Raw genomic sequence first — 25739 nt, forward strand, 5'->3', positions numbered from 1 at the left:
CTCTCTCTCTCTCTCTCTCTCTCTACTAAATCTGCACTTCAAATAAATAAGTCTAAAAAACAATTTGAAAAACTTTTAAAAAGTTACCGTTCAACTACCCCTTTTCTTTTTCCAGCTGGAAAAAAATCTTGCTGTCAGAACTTACAAATCCTAGTGGTAATTATTATCAGAAAACCTTACTTGTAAACTGGAACTATAGCTCCAGTTTTCATTTTCTTAAGGGAAAAAGATCATTCAAACACTCAAAACACATCAATAGATAAAGCTGGTAGCTTGACTAAAGAGAAATACTCACGATTTTTGCATTTTTTCCACTTTTCCTTAGTTGCTGCACAGCAAAGGCGTGTTCAACATTATCCATTGAAACCCCGTTAACCATTGCAACTCGGTCATTTTCCCTAGGTGAAAAATAAATCACCAAAACAACTTGTTAAAGAACATGCAATTTTGTGAAGATATACTCAAGTGTCGGGGCGGACGTTTAGCCTTGTGGTGAAGCAGCCGTCTGGGACAACCATCTCTCACTTCAGAGTACTGGCTTCAAGTCCCAGCTTTGCGTAAGAGCAACCTGAGACGCCACGCACAGTGTCTCCAGGACGTGGACGCTGCCACCGCACCTGAGAGCAGGTCAAGTCCCTGGCTTCGGGCAGCCGTCTCCACAGCCCCGCCGCCGCAGGCACTTGCAGGATAAAGCAGCAGATGGGAAGTAGCTCGAGTGTCCGCCAATTGTTCTCAACTTAACCATTTTAAAATTCCAGTTATGAGTTAACTGATGTTTGACTTTAGATCAATGATAACCTGATGTCAATCTATTTTCTGAGGTCTCACAAGACTAGTTTGAAATTAACTATTCATTCACTACTTTTTTGTTTAACTACGAATAAACTGTCTCCCCAAAGAACTGAACGGGTGCCATGAGACAAAATGATTTTTGGTCAAATTACTAGAAGTCCTTAAATGCTAGTAAGTCATAACTGGAAAACATTGTTCTCCTTTCAAAGGTTTTCTCCTCTTGAGTTCTTTAAATTCTTGGTGTCAGTTTCTTCTCAACCATATCATTTGCTTCTATCTTGCTAATCTCACCAAAGGAAAAAAGGCAAGACACTCGTGATTAGAGCTTGCTAAAGGTCAGATTCTAACGCAAATTCAAACACTACTTTTCTTTTCCACTATTTTTACAGTCACCTTCTGTTTGAGGTCAGTGGAATAATTTTCCATTTAGGATAGAGATAAACCTTCCTTCCTAGGAGCGAACTCAGGTTGATGTAAGACAAACAAATAGGAGAAAACTGACATAGTTGTCCCGAGAAGACAAAGAAATCGCTGGGTCAGAGGCCGGCAGCCCAGGCCAGGCAGGGCCCGCTGTAGGGATGGGTCAGAGGCCGGCAGCCCAGGCCAGGCAGGGCCCGCTGTAGGGATGGGTCAGAGGCCGGCAGCCCAGGCCAGGCAGGGCCCGCTGTAGGGATGGGTCAGAGGCCGGCAGCCCAGGCTAGGCAGGGCCAGCTGTAGGGATGGGTCAGAGGCCGGTAGCCGAAGCAGGGCAGGGCAAGCTGAGGGACCGAGACAGGAGGACACTCACAGCAACTGTCCTTCCGCCGGTCCTCCCTTCAACACGTCGGAAATCACAATGGAGGTCTCCCCACTCTGAAAATGAGGGTTATCTCTTCCACCTGATATCGCAATTCCAAATCCAAACCCAGGAGCCTAGAAGAAGAACGTAAAAACAGTAGGGTGGAGGTATTAAAAACAAAAATAACTACTCATTATACTTGTCTACAATTTAAAAGATTTAAAATATAAAAAGTACAAACTTATTTCTATGATTCAACTCATCTGCTTATATGACTACTCATTCATTTGCATGCCTAAATTTAAATCATCTGTCCATGTATGAGAATGCATTCTCTAATACATATTGGATGTTAACACTAAAAGTTGCCAATGTTCTTTAAGAACTAAATTAATGCTAGAATTCTAGACACTGATCTCCAAAATGTACCTGTTTATTATTACAAGGGACCACCGTGCCCACCGTCATCACCAACATTAGTAACTGACTCCAAAAAGAAGACTTGCTATTCCTCTTTTTACACAAAATACCAACAGGTTTAAAAAAATATTTTGATTATTATAATCAATATATTTCAATTTCCTTCAATCACTCTAAAATCTGTAGCCCTAGTATACTGCCATGCCCTGTTGACCTGTGTGCGCCTCGTTCAATTGAGGGTACATCATCAATCACAGAGCACCACTGTAAAAGTATTTATTTGCTAAAATAAATTATAAGACAAAAATCCTTACCATAATGACTAAAGACAGTCCAGTTAAAAAAAAAAAAAAAAAAAAAAAACAGAAAATTCCAAATACTTCTGTTAAGAAAAAAAGTATCTAATCCCAAAGAAACCCACATCACTCTCCAGAAAGCAAATGAGACACACTCTCCAGAAAGCAAATCAGCAATCCCCGTACAGCAGCTCCGGGAACCACGGGGATGTCTACCAACTGACAGAGCAAAGCGCCAAGCCATCCCGGGAGCGACACGCCCGGGTAATGTACAGAGAACTTCAGAAAGGCTGTTCAGGAAATGAAAAGACACACTTTTTGGTGCAGAAATTCTTGAAAACGAGGCATCAGTTTTTCATGCTATGCATCTGCCCACAAGCTCTGAAGACCCCATGTCCCTGCCGGCACGAGCAACAGCTTTTCAGCTCCTGGGCCTCTTCTCATGAGGCTGATGGAGATATTAATATTTCTTTTTAAGATTTTTTCTTATTGGAAAGTCAGATACACAGAGAGGAGGAGAGACAGAGAGGAAGATTTTCTGTCCACTGATTCACTCCCGAAGTGTCTGCAAGCCAGAGCTAAGCCAATCCAAAGCCAGGAGCTAGGAGCCTCCTTTGGGTCTCCCAGGTGGGTGCATGGTCTCAAGCAGTGGGCTGCCCTCCACTGCTTTCCCAGACCACAAGCAGAGAGCTGGACGAGAAGTAGAGTTGCTGGAACATAAACCAGCAGCCATATGGGATCCCGACGCACGCAAGGCGAGGACTTTAATCTCTAGGCTACCACACTAGGCCCTAACATTTATTTTTAAAATACATTGTATGGGGGCTGCGGGAGAGGACGTCTAGCTCGGATCCCGAACCCAGTCCGCCATGCGCCCATGGCTCATGGCGGGCTGGGCCCGGACATGCCTGGGTGCGAGGCCTGCTTCCTTCTGGGGTGAGTACGCCGAGGGGGGAGGCCTCCGTGACTGGGCATGTCCGGGACCCACCCATCACCCTCATTGGGTGGTGGGTGAACGGGATTGGGGAGGGGCGCAACCTTGGGCCTGCGGGATTCAACCTCCGGCTGCCAGAGGCGAGCCGAGGGCTGCGGGAGAGGACGTCTAGCTCGGATCCCGAACCCAGTCCGCCATGTGCCCATGGCGCCAGGCTGTGCCTGCTGGCCGCCCGGCCGGGGAGCTCTGGGGTATTGGACGTCTGAATCGCTGCTGAGATAGCTCTAGAGTGACCCCACTGTTTCTGGGATCTGAGCCAATCCTAAAGATTCCCAATGCCAGTAACTCTTCCTTTGAAGAACTTCCAATCCCTTAATAATGCTGAGCTTTGAACACCTATCAAGTAAAAGATAAGCTCCGGCTTGTGTAGCAGGCTGGCACCTAATGGTCCTCGGAGCAACCACGTGCAGGTGCGTGATTTACGGCTAGGAACGGTCCCAATCTGGGATGCCACAGCTGGGATGAGGTTCCCACCAAGGGGTGTATGTGCTGGAATGGGGGCTGCGTTCTATCTAGGAAACAGTTGCAGTCACCCGAGGCACTAGTGTGGGCTGGGATTGGATGCACCAGGCCGGTTCAGATCCCAGCACCATCTGGTGTTATGGAGAAACAGGGTAGATGTGGGACTGACTAGGCTGGGTCTCAATCCCCTTCTGAGCCATGTGTGAGCTGTATGTGGGTATGGACGAGCCATGGCTGGGCTGAAACATCCAACAACAAGAGTCAGAATGGGGTGAAAGCCAGCCAGGAAAAGCCACTGTTCCTGCTAGGACAGGAGGTGAACTGAGTAGGGTTGGCTGAAGGACCCCCTGGCAAGCGCAAAACCTGGCATTGGGAGGGGTTCTGATGGAGGAGCCTGGGCAACTCCTCTGGCAGGACACAGTCCCTGCAGGTAAGCGCGAGAAGCATGATTGGAAACAGCCCAGAATAGGCCATGGAAAGTTTCCCACTGGCATGCATTCGGCATGCGTCAGGAGCAGACCAGGCTGAATCAGTACATGTCATCCACTGGCAAATCCGATCACCAGAACAGAGGGTGGAATGGGCCGGGTTTGGTTGCGACAAAACCAGTACACATTATGGAACGCCAGGGCGTGGTTGCCTGTACTGGATATGAATGCAGCACCCATCCAGCACACGTGAGATCCAGGAAGGGAGGGGCAGAGCTGGCGGGGGGGTTAAGGGGCTGGTCCCCTCGCTGGACAACCACTCCCACTGGAGAGTGTTGGCTGGGATAGAGACAGACAGGACTAAGCAAGGCTACAACACCTGTGCGCTGCATGTGGACTAGATCAGGGCCACAGCATCAGCTGGCAGAAGCTGGCACTGGGGACTAATTCTGTCAAGTCAAACCACAGGACCACCTAAAGAGTGCATAAACCGGGACAGAGAGACCTGGGAGGGAAAAAGTGGGTTCCCCCTTCTTGGGTCACTATTCCCGTGGGAGGGCATGAAAACTAGGACGGGGGCTGGGATGGCTAGATAGAGAGGCACTCAACAATATCTGTGAGGGCTGGATGGTTGAGTTGGTTAGATAAAACTAAGCTTTAATACCCATTGACAAGTGCCAGAGCCAAATGGGATGGGGGACAGATTGGTCTTCTGCTACACATACTGGCAAACCAGGGTAGGGGGCGGTCTGGTGGGGGTTATTGTGGGTCGCCCCAACTAGGCTGCAGCTCCCACTGGTTGATGTAAGGGCCGAACCAGACTGGACTGCAACACCCATTGGTTCCAGTGCAACTCGGGACTGAAAACAGAACCAACCCAGCAATTGTAACCACCAGCTGATTAGGGTGATGGACTGTGCCGGGCCCTGTGCTTGCTAGAACATACAAGCAACTAATCTGGGAATACCTCAAAGTATCTTTGGAGATCTCCCCACTTGAACTGCTGGACTCAGAATTCTAACCAAGAAAAGACAGAAGACAGAATAGGACAATCATTCATCTCAGCTACATGTTGGCAGCGAAATATGGGACAAATGGAGACTTCATGATGGACCATATCAATCAGTGGACCACCTCATCGTGCGAAACTGGCAGTGACTCATAACTGGAGAACTATTAACTCCACTTGAGCACATATCTCAGAGCATGCCCCACATCCTGGACTTGGGGTGGGCGGGAAACCGGGTGGGGCTTCTCCCTCAATATCCCCTTTTACCTCAGATACATGATGGAAACAATATGGACATAATAGCATTGCCCACCTCCCTATCCCCCTGAACCTTTTTTTTTTTCTCTTTCTTGTTTTTCCTTCAACTATAGTTAACTATGTAAAGATTGTCAAGAACAATACAATAAAATGGATTATAAAAAAAAATAAAATAAAATAAAATAAAATACATTGTATGTGGTGCATGAAAACTAGGACGGGGGCTGGGGTGGCTAGACAGAGAGGCACTCAACAACATCCGCGAGGGCTGGATGGTTGAGTTGGTTAGATGGAACTAAGCTTTAATACCCAGTGACAAGTACCAGAGCCAAATGGGATGGGGGACAGACTGGTCTACTGCTACACATACTGGCTAATCAGGGTAGGGGGCAGGCCTGGTGGGGGTTATTGTGGGTCGCCTCGACTAGGCTGCAGCTCTCACTGGTTGATGTAAGGGCCGAGTATGTGCTGGGCAGAACCAGGCTGGACTGCAACACCCATTGGTTCCAGTGCAACTCGGGATTGAAAACAGAACCAACCCAGCAATTGAAACCACCAGCTGATCATGGTGATGGACTGTGCCGGGCCCTGTGCTTGCTAGAACATACAAGAATCTGGTCTGGGAATACCTCGAAGTTTCTTTGGAGATCTCCCCAATCGAACTGCTGGACTCAGAACTCTAACCAAGAAAAGACAGAAGACAAAACAGGTCAATCATTCACCTCAGCTATATGTTGGCAGCGAAATATGGGGCAAACAGAGACTTTATGATGGACCATATCAATCAGTGGACCACCTCATCGAGCGAAACTGGCAGCGATTCATAACTGGAGAACTATTAAAACCACTTGAGCAAATATCTCAGAGCATGCCCCACATCCGGGACTTGGGGTGGGTGGGAAACCAGGTGGGGCTTCTCCCTCAATATCCCCCTTTACCTCAGATACACGATGGAAACAATATGGACATAATAGTATTACCCACTTCCCTATACCCCCTGAACCTTTTTTTTAACCATAATTAACTATGTAAAGATTGTCAACAACAATACAATAAAATAAATAAAAAAATACATTGTATGTGGGGAGAGTTAAACCCACTGAATGCAGCACCAGCATTCCTATGGGAACCGGTTTGAGTCCTGAGGGCTGCATGACCAATCAAGCTCCCTGATAATGCACCTGGGAAAGCAACAGAAGAAGGCCAAGTGCATGGGACTCGATACCCACATGAGATCCAGAAGTTCCTGGCTCCTGGCTTCACACGCCCAGCTCTGGTCTTGGTGGTCATTTGGGAAGTGAAATCATCAGATAAGAAATTCTGTCTCTCCTCTTTCTCTGTAACACTGACTTTCATATACATAATCATTTAAAAAAAACACTTCTGTACGTGAAGCATGGCATCAAGTTCAAGGTTTTATTTATAAGGGAACTTGGTGTTTTCCTGAACTCTAAGGGATGTTATGACAAGCATGAACAAAACACCCAACCCAAAACAAGCCAATAAACATCCATACACTAACACAGAAACTAAACTTCATACTGCAACCAACACTGAGAAAACTATATTTAACAAGTTTTTCATGTGAAATCAAACACAAATTAGCAGTGAATGCTGGGTTTATCTAAGGCTTTCACAAGACAATCACATAATTTAAAATTTGTTAATAAAGTATACACTAACGGATTTCTTGCATGATAAATTGTAGTCCTGGGTTAAATCCCTTCCTCACGGGGTGTTTATGTGGTGTGTCCCATTGCCAGCTTTTACTCTGTACCTGTGCGTGGAGAGACATCGACAGTGCCGGGCTGGAATAAGGGGGAGAGTCTGTCTGTACCCAAGCAGTCAACACCAGGTCTCTACAGTGCTACCATCCACACACTGCTCTGGACATGCAAACTGCTGCCACTCCTCCGCAGAGGGGCTTGCAACTCCTCACGAAACCAAGCAGGAACCACCTCTGGACATAGCCCCAAGATATATACACATCAACAATATGAAAACACTTTCCCTTATTAAATTATTCAGACTCAGATCACAGAGTAGCATTATTTTCTCTAAGAAGCTTTTGTGTTTTCTCTTTCATTTATTCATCAACACATTGGCTATTCAGTAGCATGTTACTTAACTCCATTGTGCTGTCAACATTTTTTTTTTTAGCTTTACTCCTATTGATTTGTTTTTTTGACTTCTCATTTAAAAGAATGTATAGTCTAAATGCATAATAGGGCTATCATATCCAGATGTGAAGATACAATGCAATAGTATGCATTTCTTTTTTTTTTAAAGATTTATTTATTTTTATTGCAAAGTCAGATATACAGAGAGGAGGAGACACAGAGAGGAAGATCTTCCGTCCAATGATTCACTTCCCAAGTGGCTGCATCAGCTGGAGCTGAGCTGATCCAAAGCCGGAAGCCAAGAACTTCCTCCAGGTCTCCCATGTGGGTGCAGGGTCCCAAGGTTTTTGGGCTGTCCTTGACTGCTTTCCCAGGCCACAAGCAGGGAGCTGGATGGGTAGTGGAGCTGCCGGGATTAGAACTGGCGCCCACATGGAATCCCAGTATGTTCAAGGCAAGGACTTTAGCAACTAGGCCACCTCGCCAGGCCCAATAGCATGCATTTCTACTTCCAGATCAAAGATGGACTCCCAATGAAACTGCTAAATATATCTTGACAATAGGATGCTGGACTCTCTGCCATTGTCTGTGGCAGCAATGTCAGGGGACACACTTAAATAGCAGAATGGTAGACTTATGACTGCTTATGAAGGACTATACTATTGTAATGATGGGGGAAATCAGTTGGGGGAGAGAATTGAGCCTATGGAATTGTTTCATAAAATTCAAAATAAAATAGAAAAAAAAGAATATGAAAAACACATGCAAAGGTACTCTGTAAAATCTATAGTTACAAAATGAGGAAAATCTAAATCCTCAGGGATAGAGGACCTTGCCTCCCCTCATTTTTTTTCCTTTGGAAGTGGTGTGAACTTTTGCTCTGTATTTTACATAGTATGTTTCATTCTGACTTATTCTGCTACTTAGAAATGAAAAAGCAATATGAAGGGATGAGGCAAATGCCAAAAACAACCCGAACTTTTGACAAGGAAACAGAGAGATATTAAGAAGGATTTATTGCACAAAGCCCCAGGTTCAATCCCCAGTACCTCCAACAAATACAGTTTGGGCACAGATTGACCAGCACCAAAACTGGCACGGTGGGTAACCCTGCTAGATGAGTCCTTGTTACTGTTCATTTAATGACAAGCCAAGTCTGCAACCTTCTATCCTGACGACAGACAGGAACCACAGGAGACAGTTTTTAAATGCTTGCTGATACCCAAACCCTCAATCCCTGCTAATCAAGTGAAAAAGGAGAGGGAAGTTAGTAAGCTTGGTTTTGTATGGGCAAAAAGGCAAGACGATAGTCTTAATGTTTCAGGAACACTGGACCACTCTATTAATTCCAAGGGTTCAACACTATTCCACCCATTGCTTTCTATCTTCTTTCACCACCGTCTTTTTTAGCCACTGCTACAAACACACACACACACACACACACACACACTCTCTCTCTCTCTCTCTCTCTCTCTCTCTCTCTCTCTCTCCATTCCATTCCATTCCACTGATCTACAATTTATCCTGCATTATGCTGCTAGAGTTATTACTCTACAACAAAAACCTAATCCAACAGCAATGTCCATGGGTCCAAATTCCTTGGTATACAATGCGCTTAAATACAACTCCATCTTTGTTCCCAGTATCCTGGGGTCTTTGCTCTAAATCCATTTAACTACTGATTACTGATTAGGCATGTCTTGCATTGTCCAACCTATACTTTCACACTTGTCTTTGTCTAGGATTCCTTCAGCACTTCACCAACCCTGAAAGCTTCTGTCTACCCCTCAAGACCCCAGCGGCCTGCACCATATCCCCACGTGCAGCTCTGTTGCCACAGAACTGCTACGCGGCCTGGAGAAGAGGCCCCGTCTGGCAGAGATTCGCATATTAACTTACAGCTCAACACAACCCAGTAAAAGTGGTTGATCACTGAAACCAGTTTTTGATTATTCAACTTAATTCTATTTTCCTTTACAGATTAATTCATTTTTAACTAGCACTAAGTGCCGAGATAAAAATAAAAATTCTGAAAAAAAGTAGCAGCAATTGTAGCAGGCACAGGTCAAGTGAATCTTCCTGAATTTCCAAATAAAAACAGGAAGAGCAACTATATACAAAACTGAAAATTCATGCACAGTATTTACAACAGCCAGCAGACCAACAGCCCTCCGCAAGTGCAAAATGCAAGCATATGGGAATGAACCCTAAGCTAGGAGGCTTCCTGTAGACACACATATGAACATATATGAGCAAATAAAGCCAATTTCTAAAAACCCAAAACAAGTATCACATATACAGGAAGAACAGGGGGTGTGACAGTGATTCAACAGACTAATCCTTCACCTGCAAGTGTCAACATCTTATAGGGACACCAGTTCGTGTGTCCACTGATCCATTTCCCATCCAGCTCTCTGCTTGCGGCCTGGGAAAGCAGCCGAGGACGGCCCAATGCCTTGGGATCCTGCACCCACATGGGAGATCCAGAAGAAGCTCCTGGCTTTGGATCAGCTCAGCTCCAGCTGATGCGGCCACTTGGGGAGTGAATCATTGGACAGCAGATTTTCCTGTCCTCTCTCTCTCTTTCTGATATAAACAAACAAACAAACAAACAAATAAATAAATAATCTTAAAAAAAATAGGAGGGGAGAGAGAAACCAGTTATTATAGGCTAAATGACACATACACAATAAGCTAAAGGATATTAAAAATATGACACAGGAAAAATCTAAGAATTAGTAAAATTCAAAATGAGCTGATGAAATTAATATCAGAAAATTTAAAGTGGCATTAGACAGGAGAAATACATCCCAAATAAAAATTGCCTTATGAGAAACATAAATGTAAAGGAGAAAACATTTTAAAGTAAAAAAGAATGAAAGAAATTTAAAAAACAAGACCCAAGAAAACTGCAAACATATGATTAGTGCGAGTCCCTGAAGAGGCAGACCAAAATAAAGTCACAGAACAGTGAAAAAACTATCATAATTAGAGCTTTCTTCACAATTTAAAAACCATTTATTTTCTGAGAAGAGAGGAGAGACAGGCAGACAGAAAGACAGCTCTCCCTGACTGGCTTACTCTCCCTCCGAGGCCGGTGGCATGGAAGGCGCTCCGGCACCAGCTCTGTGCCGCCCAGGTCTGACCACTGCAGCCACTTGGGGAGTGAACTAGCGGATGGAAGATCTCTCTGTCTCTCCCTCTCTCTTACTCTGACTTACCAAATAAAACAAACCTTTTCAAAAAAAATTAAGGTAAAACTACATGCACTTTTGGAAGCTAGCAGGTTTAGGCAACTGCTTTGATGCTGCCATCCTGTCTTGCAGGGCTGGCTTCATCGAGGGAAGCGTCAGTCTTTCAGGAATTCTGCTCCTACCTTTGATCCATTTCCCTGCTATGGTACCTGGAGAAGCACCTGGACCCCTGCCCCCATCACAGGGACATTGACCGAGTTCTGAGAGCTCCTGGCGTAGGTCCGGCCCACATCGGGCCCAGCCCTGGCTGTGGAGACATTCGGGAAATGACCCAGGAGACAGATTTTCTCTCTTTCTTCCTCTGCCACTCTTTCAGAGAAATAAATCTCAAAAGAAAACCAAAAATACCAATACACCATTCATTCACTAAGAGAATACTGAAGAGCCGGTGTGTTAGAGCGGAAGCGGCAGGACACAGGAGCAACCCTCGGGGTGCAGCTGCTGCCCTGTACCCACACTTGCCCTGATGGCAGCCACGGGAGCTGGGGACTGACACATGCTGAGATGGTCAAATAAATACCAATTTCGTAGGATTCAGTAGGATAAACAGTAATCTCTAAAAATAATGAAATGAAAATGTTTCAGATATAAGTTAAAGAGAATCTACAGTAAAAATTAGTTCCACCAATTTTTTTCAAAGTCAGACATACAAGTGTTGCTGTAGACCCCAGGGGCTGTGCTGAACATAACCAAACAGCAAACACCCAGAGGATGTGAAGTTGACCACGCCCTCCTTTCTACCGCTGAGGAGTTACAACCCACCTGCAGTGCACGGTAAGCTCAGAATGCCTCAGAGGCAAGGGGGGTTGCATTGGTTTCTGTTAGAATGTCAAGTCCACCACAGTGCTTGGCATGCAACAGAACATCAGAAAACTACGGAGCCTTGAAGAATGAACTGGCCTAAGAAAAACTCCTCTGAGAATGAGGTGTGTCACACATTATTCTTGAGAGTAAGTAGCAGAAAATATTACTGTGCCAATCCATGGAATTTTTGTTTAAAAGTTATCTCCATACTACTACACCTACTACAGAACTTTCAGATGTCAAAGAATTCAGAATCGCTCTTATTTTGCAACTCAGACTCTACACTCCAGGGTATTGCCACAGAATAAGCCCCAGGGGCAGACCTGAGGCCCAGTTCTTCAAGTCCTCCCAGAGCGGAGTTTGGGCCTAGCTCCCTGCTGGTGTGTGGGGGGAATCACAACTCAGACACTTGAGTCCTTGTCACCCACACAGCCCACTTAGATGCTCCAACTTGTTCTAGCCCTGGCTCGCGTGTGTGTGTGTGTGTGTGTGTGTGTGCATACACCTTTCAAATAAAATGGAAATGAGTAAATTTTTCAAAACACAACCTAACATTAATCCCCATCATTACCTCCACTACTTCTGCCACAAGCTCCATGTTTACCTCAGAGAACAATCTTTGCCACACATCTGTCAGTATTTCATAAAGAAGTGTGATGCTAAATGCCACGGTCATTCATTTCAAGCTGGAGAACTGAGAAAAAGAAACGGGCCTCCACCTCATCCCTACTGAATCAGCATTTCTGGGATGACCCAGTCAATGCTTTCTTTCCAAACAGACTGAAGAGTGGGGCTGGTGCTGTGACTCAACAGGCTAACTGTTCACCTCCAAGTGCCAAGGTTCTGGTTTGTGTCCCAATTGCTCCAGCTCCAATCCAGTTTCCTGTTTATGCCCTGGAAAAGCAGTGGAGGATGGCTCAAAGCCTTGGGAGATGGGGAAGACGCTCCTGACTCCAGGCTTTGGATCGGCTCAGTGGCAGTCTCTGCAGCCACTTGGGGAGTGCTTTTGCAATTCAGCCTAAAATATCTACTGTCCAGCTCTTTACAGAAAAACTCTGCTGATTTTGCTGTGTTCGAAACTCAATTTTCCTGAAGGATGCAGCTATTTGAAAGGATTCTTGTATAGCCTCAGGGAGAGCAGGATAGATGCTGCCCCGAGTCATGCTCTCAGCTGGGAAGCCTGCTGCCAGCTTCCACTGCTACACGCATGTTCACTGACGATGCCAGGGCCCAGCCTCAGTGTGATGCAGCTGAGGCAACACGGCCATGTGCCCAGCACAACCTGGTGACAAGGAAATGGAGACCCAGGAAGTAGGCAGGCACCTATACCCAAGAGTACATTCAGGAGTACATTCTCGACTTTCAGTATCTTTCCTCATGTTAATTAAACAGAGATTTCCAGCAAAGGCAAGTTTGTGAGGTGAGGAAAAAAAAATGACAAAGTTTATTTTGATGGGAATTTTTTGGAAACCTACATATTTCCCAAGTATTAAGTTGAAAACAAAGAAAATGACTAGGCCTGGCACAATAGCTCAGCTTGCTAATCCTTCAATTTTAAGCACTCGGATCCCATATGGATGTCCCAGCTGCTTCACTTCCCATCCAGCTCCCTGCTTGTGGCCTGGGAAAGCAGCAGAAGATGGCCCACACCCTTGGGCCCCTGTAATCACATGCGAGACCTGGAAGAAGCTCCTGGCTTTGGATCAGCTTAACTCTGGCTGTTGAAGCCACTTGGGGAATGAATCACCACATGGAAGATCTTTCTCTCTGTCTCTCCTCTCTGCAAATGTGTCTTTCCAATTAGATAAATAAATAAAACTTAAAAAAAAAAAAAAGAATCCCTACAATATTTAACACAAACAACAAAGACAAATATTCTGATAAATTCAAATTGAAAAAAGTACAAAAAGCAAATACAGCCCAGCACCACAAAATACCCTAATGAAAACATCTGTAACTTAATAATTTTAATATAAAATTAGAGACAATGAATTTGTGATATAAAAACTTCCTAGGCCCGGCGGCGTGGCCTAGCGGCTAAAAGTCCCCGCCTTGAACGCCCCGGGATCCCATATGGGCGCCGGTTCTAATCCCAGCAGCTCCACTTCCCATCCAGCTCCCTGCTTGTGGCCTGGGAAAGCAGTTGAGGACGGCCCAAAGCCGTGGGACCCTGCACCCATGTGGGAGACCCAAAAGAGGTTCCAGGTTCCCGGCTTCGGATAGGCACAACACTGGCCATAGCGGCTCACTTGGGGAGTGAATCATTGGACGGAAGATCTTCCTCTCTGTCTCTCCTCCTCTCTGTATATCTGACTTTCCAATAATAATAAAATCTTTGAAAAAAAAAAAAAAAAACAAACTTCCTGCAGGGGCAGCCATGTGGCTCAGCTGGTGAGGTCACTGCTTGAGATACCAGCTTCCCTTATCAGAGTGCCAATTCACACCTCAGCTACCCTGCCCACACACCTGGGAACACAGCAGACCAGGAGGACCCCTGCCACTCACGAGAGACCAGGCCCCTGGCTTCACCCAGGCTACTGCAGCCAATGTGGGACTGAACCAGTAGGAGGAAAACTTGTAGCTTGCCTCTGCTTTCAAATAAATTATATTAAAACAAAAACAAAACTGTCCTGCCTAGAAAATTCCAACTCCAGATGACCACACTGGTGGAATTTACTATTTAAGGAAAAATAGCATTGTATACAAACTCTACCAGAAATCACAAGAAAAGGAAGTACTTTCAATTCCTGGTACTAAACCAATTTAAGAAAATACTGACCAGTACTCCTCATGAACATTGAAACAAGTATAGCTACAAACCATGATCAAAACCAGGCAGCATTCTATAAGGGATAATCCATCACAATCTTGTAACTTTGAACTAGGAACCCAAGGTTGTTCAACAATCCAAGGTAAGAGATTCACATTTTGTACAGACTAAGAAGAAAATTCTGATCAATAGTCCCAAAAAGGTATTGACAAAAATCAACATTTATTCATGATTAAAGAAAAAAGAAAACCTCTCAGCAAACTAAATTCAATCTAATAATTGGCAAATAGAAACAATTCCTAATCCTGACAATGGAAATAGCAAAGATATCATACTTAATGGTGACAGAAAGATGTTCCCACCAACAGTTAGGAGAAGGGCAAGTCCTTCTCATTCTTAAGCAGCAGCAATCTGGAAATCATAGCGCAAAGAAGAAAAGGGGGTTCTTCAAAGAATGAACTAAAACTGCCTCTATTCCAGATAACATAGCTACCTACACAGAATGTCCCCCAGTTGATGCCCGTATGAAGAAGATGTGGGACGTGTACACACACAATACCACTCAGCCATAAAGAATGAAATCTCATCTTCTGAAACTAAATCCATCCCACTGGAAACCATTATGCTTAGTGAAATCAGTCACTCCCAAAAACAATAACATCATGTTTTTCTTGATTTGTGATAACTAATACAAACAGGTATGAGAAATCTACAGGAGCGAGACTGACATCCTGGGATGTGATTCCTGCTTACCACCCTTATATACATACACTCCTGAGGAACAGCAGGCTTTTTTCCTACTTGCTAAGGTGCTGATACCTTTCCCTAATGGAGTGGTAAGCCTGCGATGGCAAAGTGGAACAAAAACACGCCATCACAGACATGAGGAAAACAAAAAAGGCAGGAGGAGGAGGAGGGCGGGAATGCCTGCAGGAGTGGGTAGGCTGGGAGCATTACTACGTTCATAAACCTGTACTGTGAAATATGTGAAATCTGTGCACTTGGTACAAATTTTAAAAAGTACATTACAATTTTTCAAGGAATCAATAAAAAATCTTCCTAGATTTAATCTGTTTGGGAAGGTGAGTGTAAGAAAAAAATCAGGAAAGGCCACTGACCTCCAAGTTCAGAAGCCTGTGTCCAGCCTCATGCTAATGAGATCCTGGGAGGCAGCAGGTGAGCGGGAATGCACACCCAGCTCCCAGCAGCAGCCTGCTCAAACCCTGGCTACTGCACGCTGCGGGGTGAACGATGCAAGGGAGCCTTCTCTGCTCCAAATCTAAACACAAATTCTTCAAAATCAACGCTACTGAGGCCGGTGCTTTGGCAGAACAGGGGTAGCACGGCCTGCAGCAGCACACAGGATGCCAGTGCAAGTGCTGCTCTTGCGGTACAGCCCCTGCTAACAAGCCTAGGAAAGCCGTGAGACGGCCCATGGGCTGCGGCTGCCCACGGGGCGGACCCAGTCCAGCTGGCCATCACAGTCCTCAGGGAGGTGAGCCAGCAGGTGGATTATCTGCTTCTCTCTCTCTGCAACTAAATAAGTAAATAAATTATTATTTTCAATTGTATTTACACAGCAACAATGAGCGATCAAAAACTGTAATTAAAAACAAACCAATAGTGGCATCAACAAGCTAGATATTTAACTGTAAGCCTAAAAAAGTGTGTAAGATCAATATGCCAGAAACCCCAAACGGTGACGTAAAAATCAGATACACTACACTCGTGTTTGAAAGATTTAATATTATCAGTTCTTCTCAAACTGACCTATAGATTAAATGCAACCACAAGGAAAATTTTAATTTTGGCATATTTTGCTAACAATTAAGAGCTTTATCCTAAGATTTATGCAAAAAGGCAAAGAAACTAGAACAGTTAAACATTAAAAAAGGAGAGGAAGAACAGAAAAAATCCGGGAGCCAGCACCATGGCACAGTAGACCAAGCTTCCTCCTGCAGTGCAGACATCCGCCAGCACCAGCTGGAGTCCAGGCTGCTCCAGTTCAGTCCAGCTCCCTGACATGCCCCGAGAAAGCAGCAGAGGCATCAGGTCACGAAGCGAAGAAAGGATAATCTTTTAGACAGAGTAGTTGCTCAAAAATCAGACTCCACCTGAAGTTTCTCTGCTCGTATCTCACAGCAGACACAAAATTTAGCTTAAAAATATACGCAAAATCTTTGTGACATTGGATTTGGCAGATTTCTCAGATACAAAAATTCACAAAACGCACCTTATCCAAAAAAAGAACCTTAAAACTTCTGTATTGCAAAGATACCATCATGAGAAAGAAAAGACAAACCACGCCAAGAAAAAAATGCTTACAACACAAGGCTTAATTAATAAAGAACCTGTATTTAAACTATATGAAGAATGCTTACAACTCCAGCAGCTGTCTATCAAAGAGGACAGCCAACAGAATGAAAGGGCAATCCACGGCTGCCAATCCCGTAGAGAACAAAAGGTTAGCATCCAGGATTCACACAGAACTCCTCAAAGCTCAACAACCAAATACAAGCAACCTGATTACAAGCTGGGCAAGGGGGGCCCGGCATGGAACCTAGTGGCTAAAGTCCTCACCTTGAATGTGCAGCAGGATCGCATATGGGCACAGGTTCTAATCCCAGCAGCCTGGCTTCCCATCCAACTCCCTGCTTATGGCCTGGCAAAGCAGTCAAGGACAGACCAAGGCCTTGGGACCCTGTATCCATATGGGAGACCAGGAAGAGGCTCCGGGCTCCTGGCTTCGGATTGGTTCAGCTCTAGCTATTGAGGCTGCTTGGAGAGTGAACCATTGGACAGAAGATCTTCCTCTTTCCTTTCTGTATAACTGACTTTCCAATGAAAATAAATAAATCTTTTTAAAAAGTTGGGCAAGGTCTTAAATAGATGGTTAAAAGTTTTATTTTATATATTTTATATATATTCCATCAAATTTTAAACTCTAAACAATAAGAAAAAATCCAATTAGAAATAGACAAAAGATTTGAACATACTCTACCTAACACACATAAATGACAAAAAAACACATCAATAGATACGCAGCATCATCAATCTTTACAGGAATACAGACGGAAACACCAACCCGGTTAGACTGGCTCAATCGGGTGACGAAGGCCCACAGTGACTGGGGCTCTCCCACAACATGGGGGGGAAGATGCAAACTCAAAACTACCACACCACACACAGGCATCCCTGTGTTCACCAAGAGAAAGGAAAGGCTGTGCTCACACAGAAGCTCCCACAGCGAAGCACATTCCTCACAGCTACGAACAATCCAAACATACCCTACCTGGGGAATTCAGCATGAGACACTGATACAACGCAATGCTGCTGTGCAGTACGGAAGGACGTGAGCACTCAGGGAGGAGCCACAAACGCATTAGGCACAGGGAAGAACGCCAGCCTCAAGGTGCTGCGTACGGGGTCGGGTCAGACAACATCCTGGAGAGTGCAAAAGTGTAGTAACAAAACCACACCTATCTGAGGGTGTGCAGATCTGACTACAAACTGGCACAAAGGAAAATTTCAGAGAAACTGAGTCATTCTATACCTTAATTTTGGCATACACTTAAGCATATTTGTCCATTGAAACTCAAAATTATGTATCAAGTATAAATTTTACAATATGTGAGTTACAACAATAAGAAAAATAAGTGGGCCCAGTGCAGTAGCCTAGCAGCTAAAGTCCTTGCCTTGCACGTGCCAGGATCCCAAATGGGCACTGATTCCAATCCTGGCAACCCCATTTCCCATCCAGCTCCCTGCTTGTGGCCTGGGAAAGCAATCAAGAATGGCCTAAAGCCTTGGGACTCTGCACCCATGTGGGAGAACCGGAAGAAGCTCCTGGCTCCTGGCTTCAGACTGGCTGAGCTCTGGCCGTTGCGGTCACTTGGAGAGTGAATCAGTGTATGGAAGATCTTCCTGTCTTCCTCCTCTCTGTACATCTGATTTTCCAATAAAAACAAATAAATCTTAAAGAAAATAATAAATAAGTATAATATCACAAACCATCAATTAAAATCTTAGGTTACTTTGTTTAATCATATATGTTTGATTTAAATATGATACTATCAGCACATTTCAAAAAAAGGAAATCATGACTCAGATGGACACAGATAAGACTGGTAGTAGTTTGGTGAAACATCTGCTATACCTTATTTACAACCTCAGTCTTTGAAGCAATGGTTTTACCCAGACTACAATTTACAGATTCAAACATTCGCAGGGTCATCAGGAACAGGCTTGGGGAACACGGTTTCCCCTCTGTCCATCTTGACAATAGACAAGGCCAGGAGAAAACAGTCTGTACAAAGTGTGTGACCTCTACTGAAATACTCTCTACTCTCTGCATTCATTTGATAAGAGGGGAATCCGCAGAAGGGGGAACGGGGGAGAAGTCTGCCTTATGAATTGGTAAGCCATGAGCTGGTACCATTAGCTCCATTGTAAACACTGTGGAAATCAAGGGTTATGGGGGGTTAGATCATTTGCCTATTTTAAAGAGGAGAAATGCGGGACGAGGACTGAAATCAAGGTCAGTCTCAGCTCACCCAAGGTTCTCACTTTTACCAAGAGAATTACTAATCCTTTCTACCCATTGCAATTGTTTAAGCAATTCCTGGGATATACACGCTCCAAGTCAAATCTTCATCTAATTTAAAATCCCAACCCTATCTTTATCCATACATTCTCAGAACAGTTGAAACAATTTTAATTTATACTAATGTACAGAATTCTTTATCCAATCAATTTCTTTTATCAGGAATAAAAGCAGCAAATACACAAATAAACCCCAAAAGGTTACATGAAAAAGTAGTCAAGTTCATTTGACCTTAATACAGAATTAATTGCGACTCTAATTTTAAACAAGAATATAGAAACATTTCCCCTCTTTTCCGGCTTCCTGACATCTGGCTCTCCTCTATTGTTCTCCAGAGCTGCCGTATTCTGAGTCATACACAGACCATTTACTGCAGCAGAAACTCACCCTGTGAAGTGTCACCGTGTGTTGTTCCCATATAGCTGTTTCCTCCATGGTCGTATTCTGATAAAAGAAAAACACATCACTTAACTTTTAAAAAACTGTCTTCAATAAAATGAACAAGAACCCTCAGCAAACAATTCTATACAATGAAACAGCAAAATCTGTAGTATTAAGATGAAAGATATTCTGATACTTATGGAAGACCTTTTGTTTTTCTTTTGACAGACAGGAAACTTGCTTTGTTTTGAACTTACTCTGGACACATGCTGAGCTGCACTCCTTTTATGCGAGCTGAACCCGAGTGTCCAAGAGAATTCTGCAACGCTACACTCCACATCAGATTAAAGTCGGAGCAGCTTTACTCCGAGTTATCGAAAATATTTACAGAAACATTTAGAAGCATTCCTTATGTTACACAAAGGAAGGAAAAGATAAAATACTTCTAGACTCAGTAGTTGTAAAAACATGTTTCAGGAAAACAGATAAGCCATCTGCTAGGATTGCTCGATGCACGCTTTAAGATTCCAATTCAACACTGACGCTCTCTGTAGTTCCAATTTTACTGAAGAACTACTACTCAACCTTTACCTGAAATCATAACAAATGAGAAAAACAAATCAATAACCCCCAGTTTCCCCAAGAATTACCTGTAGTAAGAGTGGCTTAAGCTCCAAAATCCTGCTCACATCACAGGCTAGTCCACATGATTTTTATCATGAACATCTCACTCAAGATGAAAATCAGGTATTATCCAAGGTAAAAGCACTAACTAATTCCTAATAAATTTCTTTCAGATGGCGTCACTCGCTTCTGGAGGCTTAGCGATCACACAGTCTCTCGGTGCTGACTGAGTACAGTGGGTCATTTTTGAAAAGATATTTCAGTATTACAAGGGTGGAAGTCTGCAGGGCTTGCCCCTCTCAGAACAGCACTTAGCACCTGCTCTTACAAGCGCCTGCTTCACAGGGAGCTCTGTTTGCTGTCAGAGAACCTACACCACCGTATCACCAGAACACGACCATCAAGGTGCTCTTGGCCCACAGCAACTTTAATTGAAAACTAATGCCAGTTTAGAAAATAAATCTTTATACAGAAAGCCTACTTTCCTAAATTCAAAGCAACTGGATTAACTTTCCTGCTAGATGAATAAGGGAAGAGAAAGCTCTCTCTGTTCACTCTCAGAGATAGGACTGGCCAACTTCACCACTGTTTTGTTTCAATCTTCCAATCAAATGTAACAAAACTTCCCTCTAACAACACCGCCACTGGAGCCGGAGCTGCTCTCCTTTCTGACAAAAAAAACTGGCCAGATTTAATGCATTAAAATTATTCCCACCATCACTGGGAGTAAATTTGCTAGTGCTGCTAAAACACATACACTAAAAACAATCTGAAATAACCGCCCACGTGTTCAGTCTGTGCTGATTTCACAGCTGCGTCCATGGCTCTAACACGGCCATTCCCCACTGGGATCACCACTAGTTGGGGTTGACTGACTCTCTAATCCCTTTCCTATCCCTTTCCCAGTCCAAGTTGCAAGTCACATAGCAAACACTCAATTCTGACACTGTAACTCTGGAATGAAACACCTTATCATTTCTGAGATGTGAATGGTTGAATAATTTTCATCCTAGGGGCTGGCATTGCAGCCCAGGTAGTAAAGCATGGTCGGAGCCAGCAGCATCCCGTACCCATGCAGCTGGGAGCCACCCCCCACCCCAGGCCTCCATTTCCAATAAAGCTTTGATGCACCTGGGAAAGCAGCAGGTGATGGCCCAGACACAACAGGGGAGACAGGAAGAAGCTCCTGGACTCGCTTAGCTTCAGCCACTGCCATCATTCAAGTAGTGCGTCAGAGGATAGAAGCTCTCTGTCTCTCCTCTCTCTGTAACTCTGCCTTTCAAATAAAAATAGACAAATCTTTGTATTATTCTGTTTGTAAAAGGAGAAAAAAATCAAAACAATTGTTCTCAACATCCCACAGTAAAATTAATACATTGTGTTTTTTTTTTTCTGGAGGGATTAAGAAAGCAAAAATTTCAGTCAACTAAAATGATCTTTTGGAAAGATGCTTTTTGCATAAAAGGTGATATAACAGCTTACTTCTCTATTAAAGTAAAACATAACTTTATTAGCTTGATTCATATGAAAGAACCTAAGAACAAGGCAATAAAAAATGAAACTTTCAAATGGATATATTTCTTGGTCAATACACGAAACCAAAGAAATATAAGTGTTACTATGCCTCCCCAAATATTGCCATTTTTAAAATAAGCAGAGAAATGACTATATTCTTAGTTGAAGCCATAGACCATGTCATGTCTATCTACTTGCTAACCATCAGTTTGTTTTAGCAAACAAAATCAGCAAAACTCTATTATGTGTATAATCAGGCAGTCTTTTTGAGGAGTTCCGAATTAATTCAGGGATGAATAGACGGATGAACAAAAACATGTAATAATGCAAATTTAGTAACAGAATAATGGTAGGATATCAGTGGTCAGGAGTCAGCAATTTACTGTAAAATTCTTTCAACCTTTGTTTCATGTCTGAAAATGGTCATCGTGAATGTTCAAGAAAAAGCACAGACTTCCTTCTATTTACTGAAACACTCAAGAGGCTAAAGCTCATATGAGATATCTTCAGCCACAGTAAATGCACCACGCACTATTTCCATGAGCAATATACAAAAATGATAATTATCGAGATTTTGATGCTCTGGAAAAATGGAGGTAAAAAAGAATGAATCTCGTCACTGGCCTGAAATGGTCCCAGCTAGAAACTTTTGTGTGAAGTGAAGCAAGCCAGCCCCAAAAGGACAAATACCATGTTTTCTTTAGTATAAGAAAGTCAGTATGCAAACCATTTACATATACATATAAATATACACATAGGTAAACAAATACATATGCATATTTTCATATAAAGGAACCACACAAGGGAGTCTAGCAGACCAGGAAACAAAAATACTCTGCAGTATGCATCTACTCCCCATGAAGCTTACAGATCTACCGCTACATTACGATACTAGGTTTTCTACCTTTGCCTATAATTATCATGTCATGACACATTTAAATATCAGAAAGTTAAACCTGCAACTTGTACTATAAAGAATTATACTATTGTGGTAAAACGGGGGGAAAGAGGCAGGGGGGAGGAAGGCAAGGGAGAGGAAGAGACGAACATCTATACCAAAAAAAAAACTATATTGTGGAAAACAATTTTTTTTTTTTTTTTAAAGATTTATTTTTATTGGAAAGCCGGATATACAGAGAGGAGGAGAGACAGAGAGGAAGATCCTCCATCCGACGATTCACTCCCCAAGTGAGCCACAACGGGCCGGTGCGCGCCGATCCGATGCCAGGAACCAGGAACCTCCTCCGGGTCTCCCACACGGGTGCAGGATCCCAAAGCCTTGGGCCGTCCTCGACCGCCTTCCCAGGCCACAAGCAGGGAGCTGGATGGGAAGTGGAGCCGCCGGGACCAGAACCAGCGCCCATATGGGATCCCGGTGCGTTCAAGGCGAGGACCCTAGCCACTAGGCCACGCCGCCGGGCCCTGGAAAACAATTTTTAAAAATAGAAAAAAAATCCAGTAGCTCTATACACCTTTTAAAGAGAAAAAATAAAGGAACTTAAAATTAAAAAACAATTTTAAATGGAGGAAGGAATAATATGTAAGAAACAGCAGTTTCTGGGTTAGAGAAACAGAGCAGTGTAGATGAAGTCTAACCTTCCACCATTGTAAACTTGCCTGTCATTTGTTGCATTCAGAAAACTGTGGAATGAAGAATTACATAACTTGTACAAGGGCTTCCTAACTTGCAGGACACCAGGAAATGTGTACTTATCCTCTAAGCAGGAGTCCAGAATTATTATTCCCCAGTAACCGTGAAAGATGTTGTTAAACAGAACACGAACTAGGCCAGAAGTAACAGAAAACACAGCCCAAATCTGTCATTAACTCAAAAGGGTATTTTCCTCACATATAGTTAGAGAACTGAATGAGATTATCTCAAGTAAAAAGGTCTTTCCAGCTCCAAAATCCTATTAGACTACAACTGCAGCGGGCAGGCTACAAAGTCAATAATTACTGATGCACTATGGGCAGAAGAAGGGCCTGCCATTCACGGGAGCAGCATTCCGAGTCCTGCGTCCATTGCTAAGTCAGCACCAACTGCCTAGAATCACAATTCTGAAGAGCAAAAAGCTGCATTTCAGGATGTGCCAAGAGTCTGTGTGGCTTCTTTGTTCTAGGCTCCAGCTGGCTAAGACACCACTCAGATCATCAACTGTGAAGGGCTTCCTGCCAAAACTTCAGATCCCAATTCCAGGCAGTCTCCCCATCCTTTCAGGATGATCACAAATCAAATGGGGAGGGACGGGAGGGCACATGGACTGAGCAAGCAGGATGAACCCTGAGGTGAAGAGAATTTCCAATAGAGAACAAAGCCAAGTGTTGGTGTTCTAGTGAAATACTAACTCCTTAGCATGATCCAGAAACAGCCCATTAAGATTTAGACCCTTATGACTGAAATGTCAAAAACAATTCACCCATTTATTCAGCAAGTATTTGTCAGGTAAGTTGAGTGCTGGAGACCAAAAGTAGGTCCCATTCCCCTCCCCATGGGACTCAAAGAGTTCACAGGGAAGATTAGATAAATGGTATAAAGAAGGTCTCATGCACAATGGAAAATGACCCAGGACTCCACCTGCTATAAAGATCACCAGATGGCAGGAGACTGGGAACTTCAAGCCTGACCAGGATAAGTGAGGAAGTGGGACACACACACACACCCGACTGTCATATAACCGAGTTGTACAATCTGTAGACTAGGCAAAGGGTGAAATAAGTACCAGATCCAACAAGCCTATATGGGTTTGAGGCACAGGATCACACAGACAAAATGGGGCAGAGGGGGGAGCTAAGGATGACTCTTAGGTTTCTGAAGTGCATTGCTGAGTGAAAGGAGGAGAATGATGACAAACTCGGCAATGAATACGCTTTAATTTAAGGTGCCTGTGGACCATCAAAGCAGAGATGGTCAGTGTGCAGCTGGATGTACAGGCTGGGTCAAAACTGAGATCTGCAGTAGACAAAGATCCACAAGGTCTAGCCCTGAAGTCAAGAGAAGAGATCCACGTACCACAGGATAAGATGATACCATCTTAGGAGGAAAAAAGGAAGAACCACAGACCTTCGGACGGCCCAGTGAGGATTCATGACAATCAATGGCACTAATACAAAACACTAATTATCATGAAGTGAATATATCAAAGCCAAATACAAAAACTAAACACTTTTCAATTTTTGAGACCAATACACCTTATTCACCTGACAGCGTACAACAAAACTCCCAGGGCTGGCACTGTGGCCCCAGAGATGAAGCTGACTTTTGGGACAGCCGCAGCTCATGAGACTGCTGGTTCTGCCTCCATTTCAGCTGCTTGCTGACATCTCCTGGGAGGCGGCAGGCAACAGCTCCAGGGCTTGGGCATCTGCCACCTTGTAGAACAGGCTTCAGCTGAGCTCCCCCCACCCAGCTACTGGGAACAAAAGATAGAAGAACTTTTTTTAAGACAGAAGAATTTTTTCTAAAATTTATTTTTATTTGAAAAACAGATTTACACAGAGAGAGCCTTCATCTACTGGCTTACTCTCCAAATGACTCCAACAGCTGGAACTGGGTGGGCCAGCTGGAAGTCAGAACACTGAAATTTCCTCCAGTGCCCAACGTGAGTGCTCAGGCCCAAAGACCTGGGCCACTGTGCACCATCCTCCCAGGCACAAGGGCAGGGAGCTGGGTGGAACAGAGCAGCCAGCATCTGAACAGTGGCCCATACAGAATGCGGATAATGCAGCTGGAAGCTCAGCCCACTACCACATGGCAGCGGCCCCCAGAGACTGAAAATTAATCTCCCTCTTTCTGTCACTCTGGCTTCCAAGTAGATGACAAATAAACATTTTTAACAATAATAAAATTTCCATGAATTTTAAAAATGACTTTTCCCTTAAATACTGAAAATACATCTGCACGTTGCTTCCAGAGCCCATGGGAGCGGAAGTCCAGTTCTGAAAGGAGACAGAACACTGCAGTGCCCGCAGCCTGCTGGGAGACCACTGCCACATGGCACCGTCTATGGCTCCTGTACTCCAAACGCTCCGGCTGCCTTTTCTCCAACCAAAACAGAAAGCAAGATCAGTACTGACATTGAGTTGAAGAAGAACTTAGGGAGAAGCACAATTTGAGTGAAAAAAAGATGGCTTCTCCCCTCAGTGAACTTTCAATAAAGTATTTAATTTCAAATTCTGATCACTGCTCCACAAATACAAATAAAGACAGCAGTATATGTGTTGAAAAGATAGA

At 44.0% G+C, this 25739-nt stretch overlaps 1 protein-coding gene across 10 annotated transcripts in view; it reads right to left on the minus strand.

Annotated features, from left to right (window-relative positions):
• Positions 1-25739, minus strand: part of TJP1 (tight junction protein 1) — a 100707-nt gene that overhangs the window by 62306 nt on the left and 12662 nt on the right. For all 10 annotated transcript variants that reach the window (XM_058666549.1, XM_058666547.1, XM_058666546.1 and 7 more), the window contains exons 2-4: positions 19376-19432; positions 1580-1704; positions 296-398 (exon numbers count right to left, since the gene is read on the minus strand). In XM_058666549.1, coding sequence (XP_058522532.1) covers positions 296-398; positions 1580-1704; positions 19376-19432 — 285 coding nt within the window. The remainder of the gene's footprint in view (positions 1-295; positions 399-1579; positions 1705-19375; positions 19433-25739) is intronic.

Source organism: Ochotona princeps, chromosome 6 (assembly GCF_030435755.1).
Source record: "Ochotona princeps isolate mOchPri1 chromosome 6, mOchPri1.hap1, whole genome shotgun sequence".
Lineage (NCBI taxonomy): Eukaryota > Metazoa > Chordata > Mammalia > Lagomorpha > Ochotonidae > Ochotona > Ochotona princeps.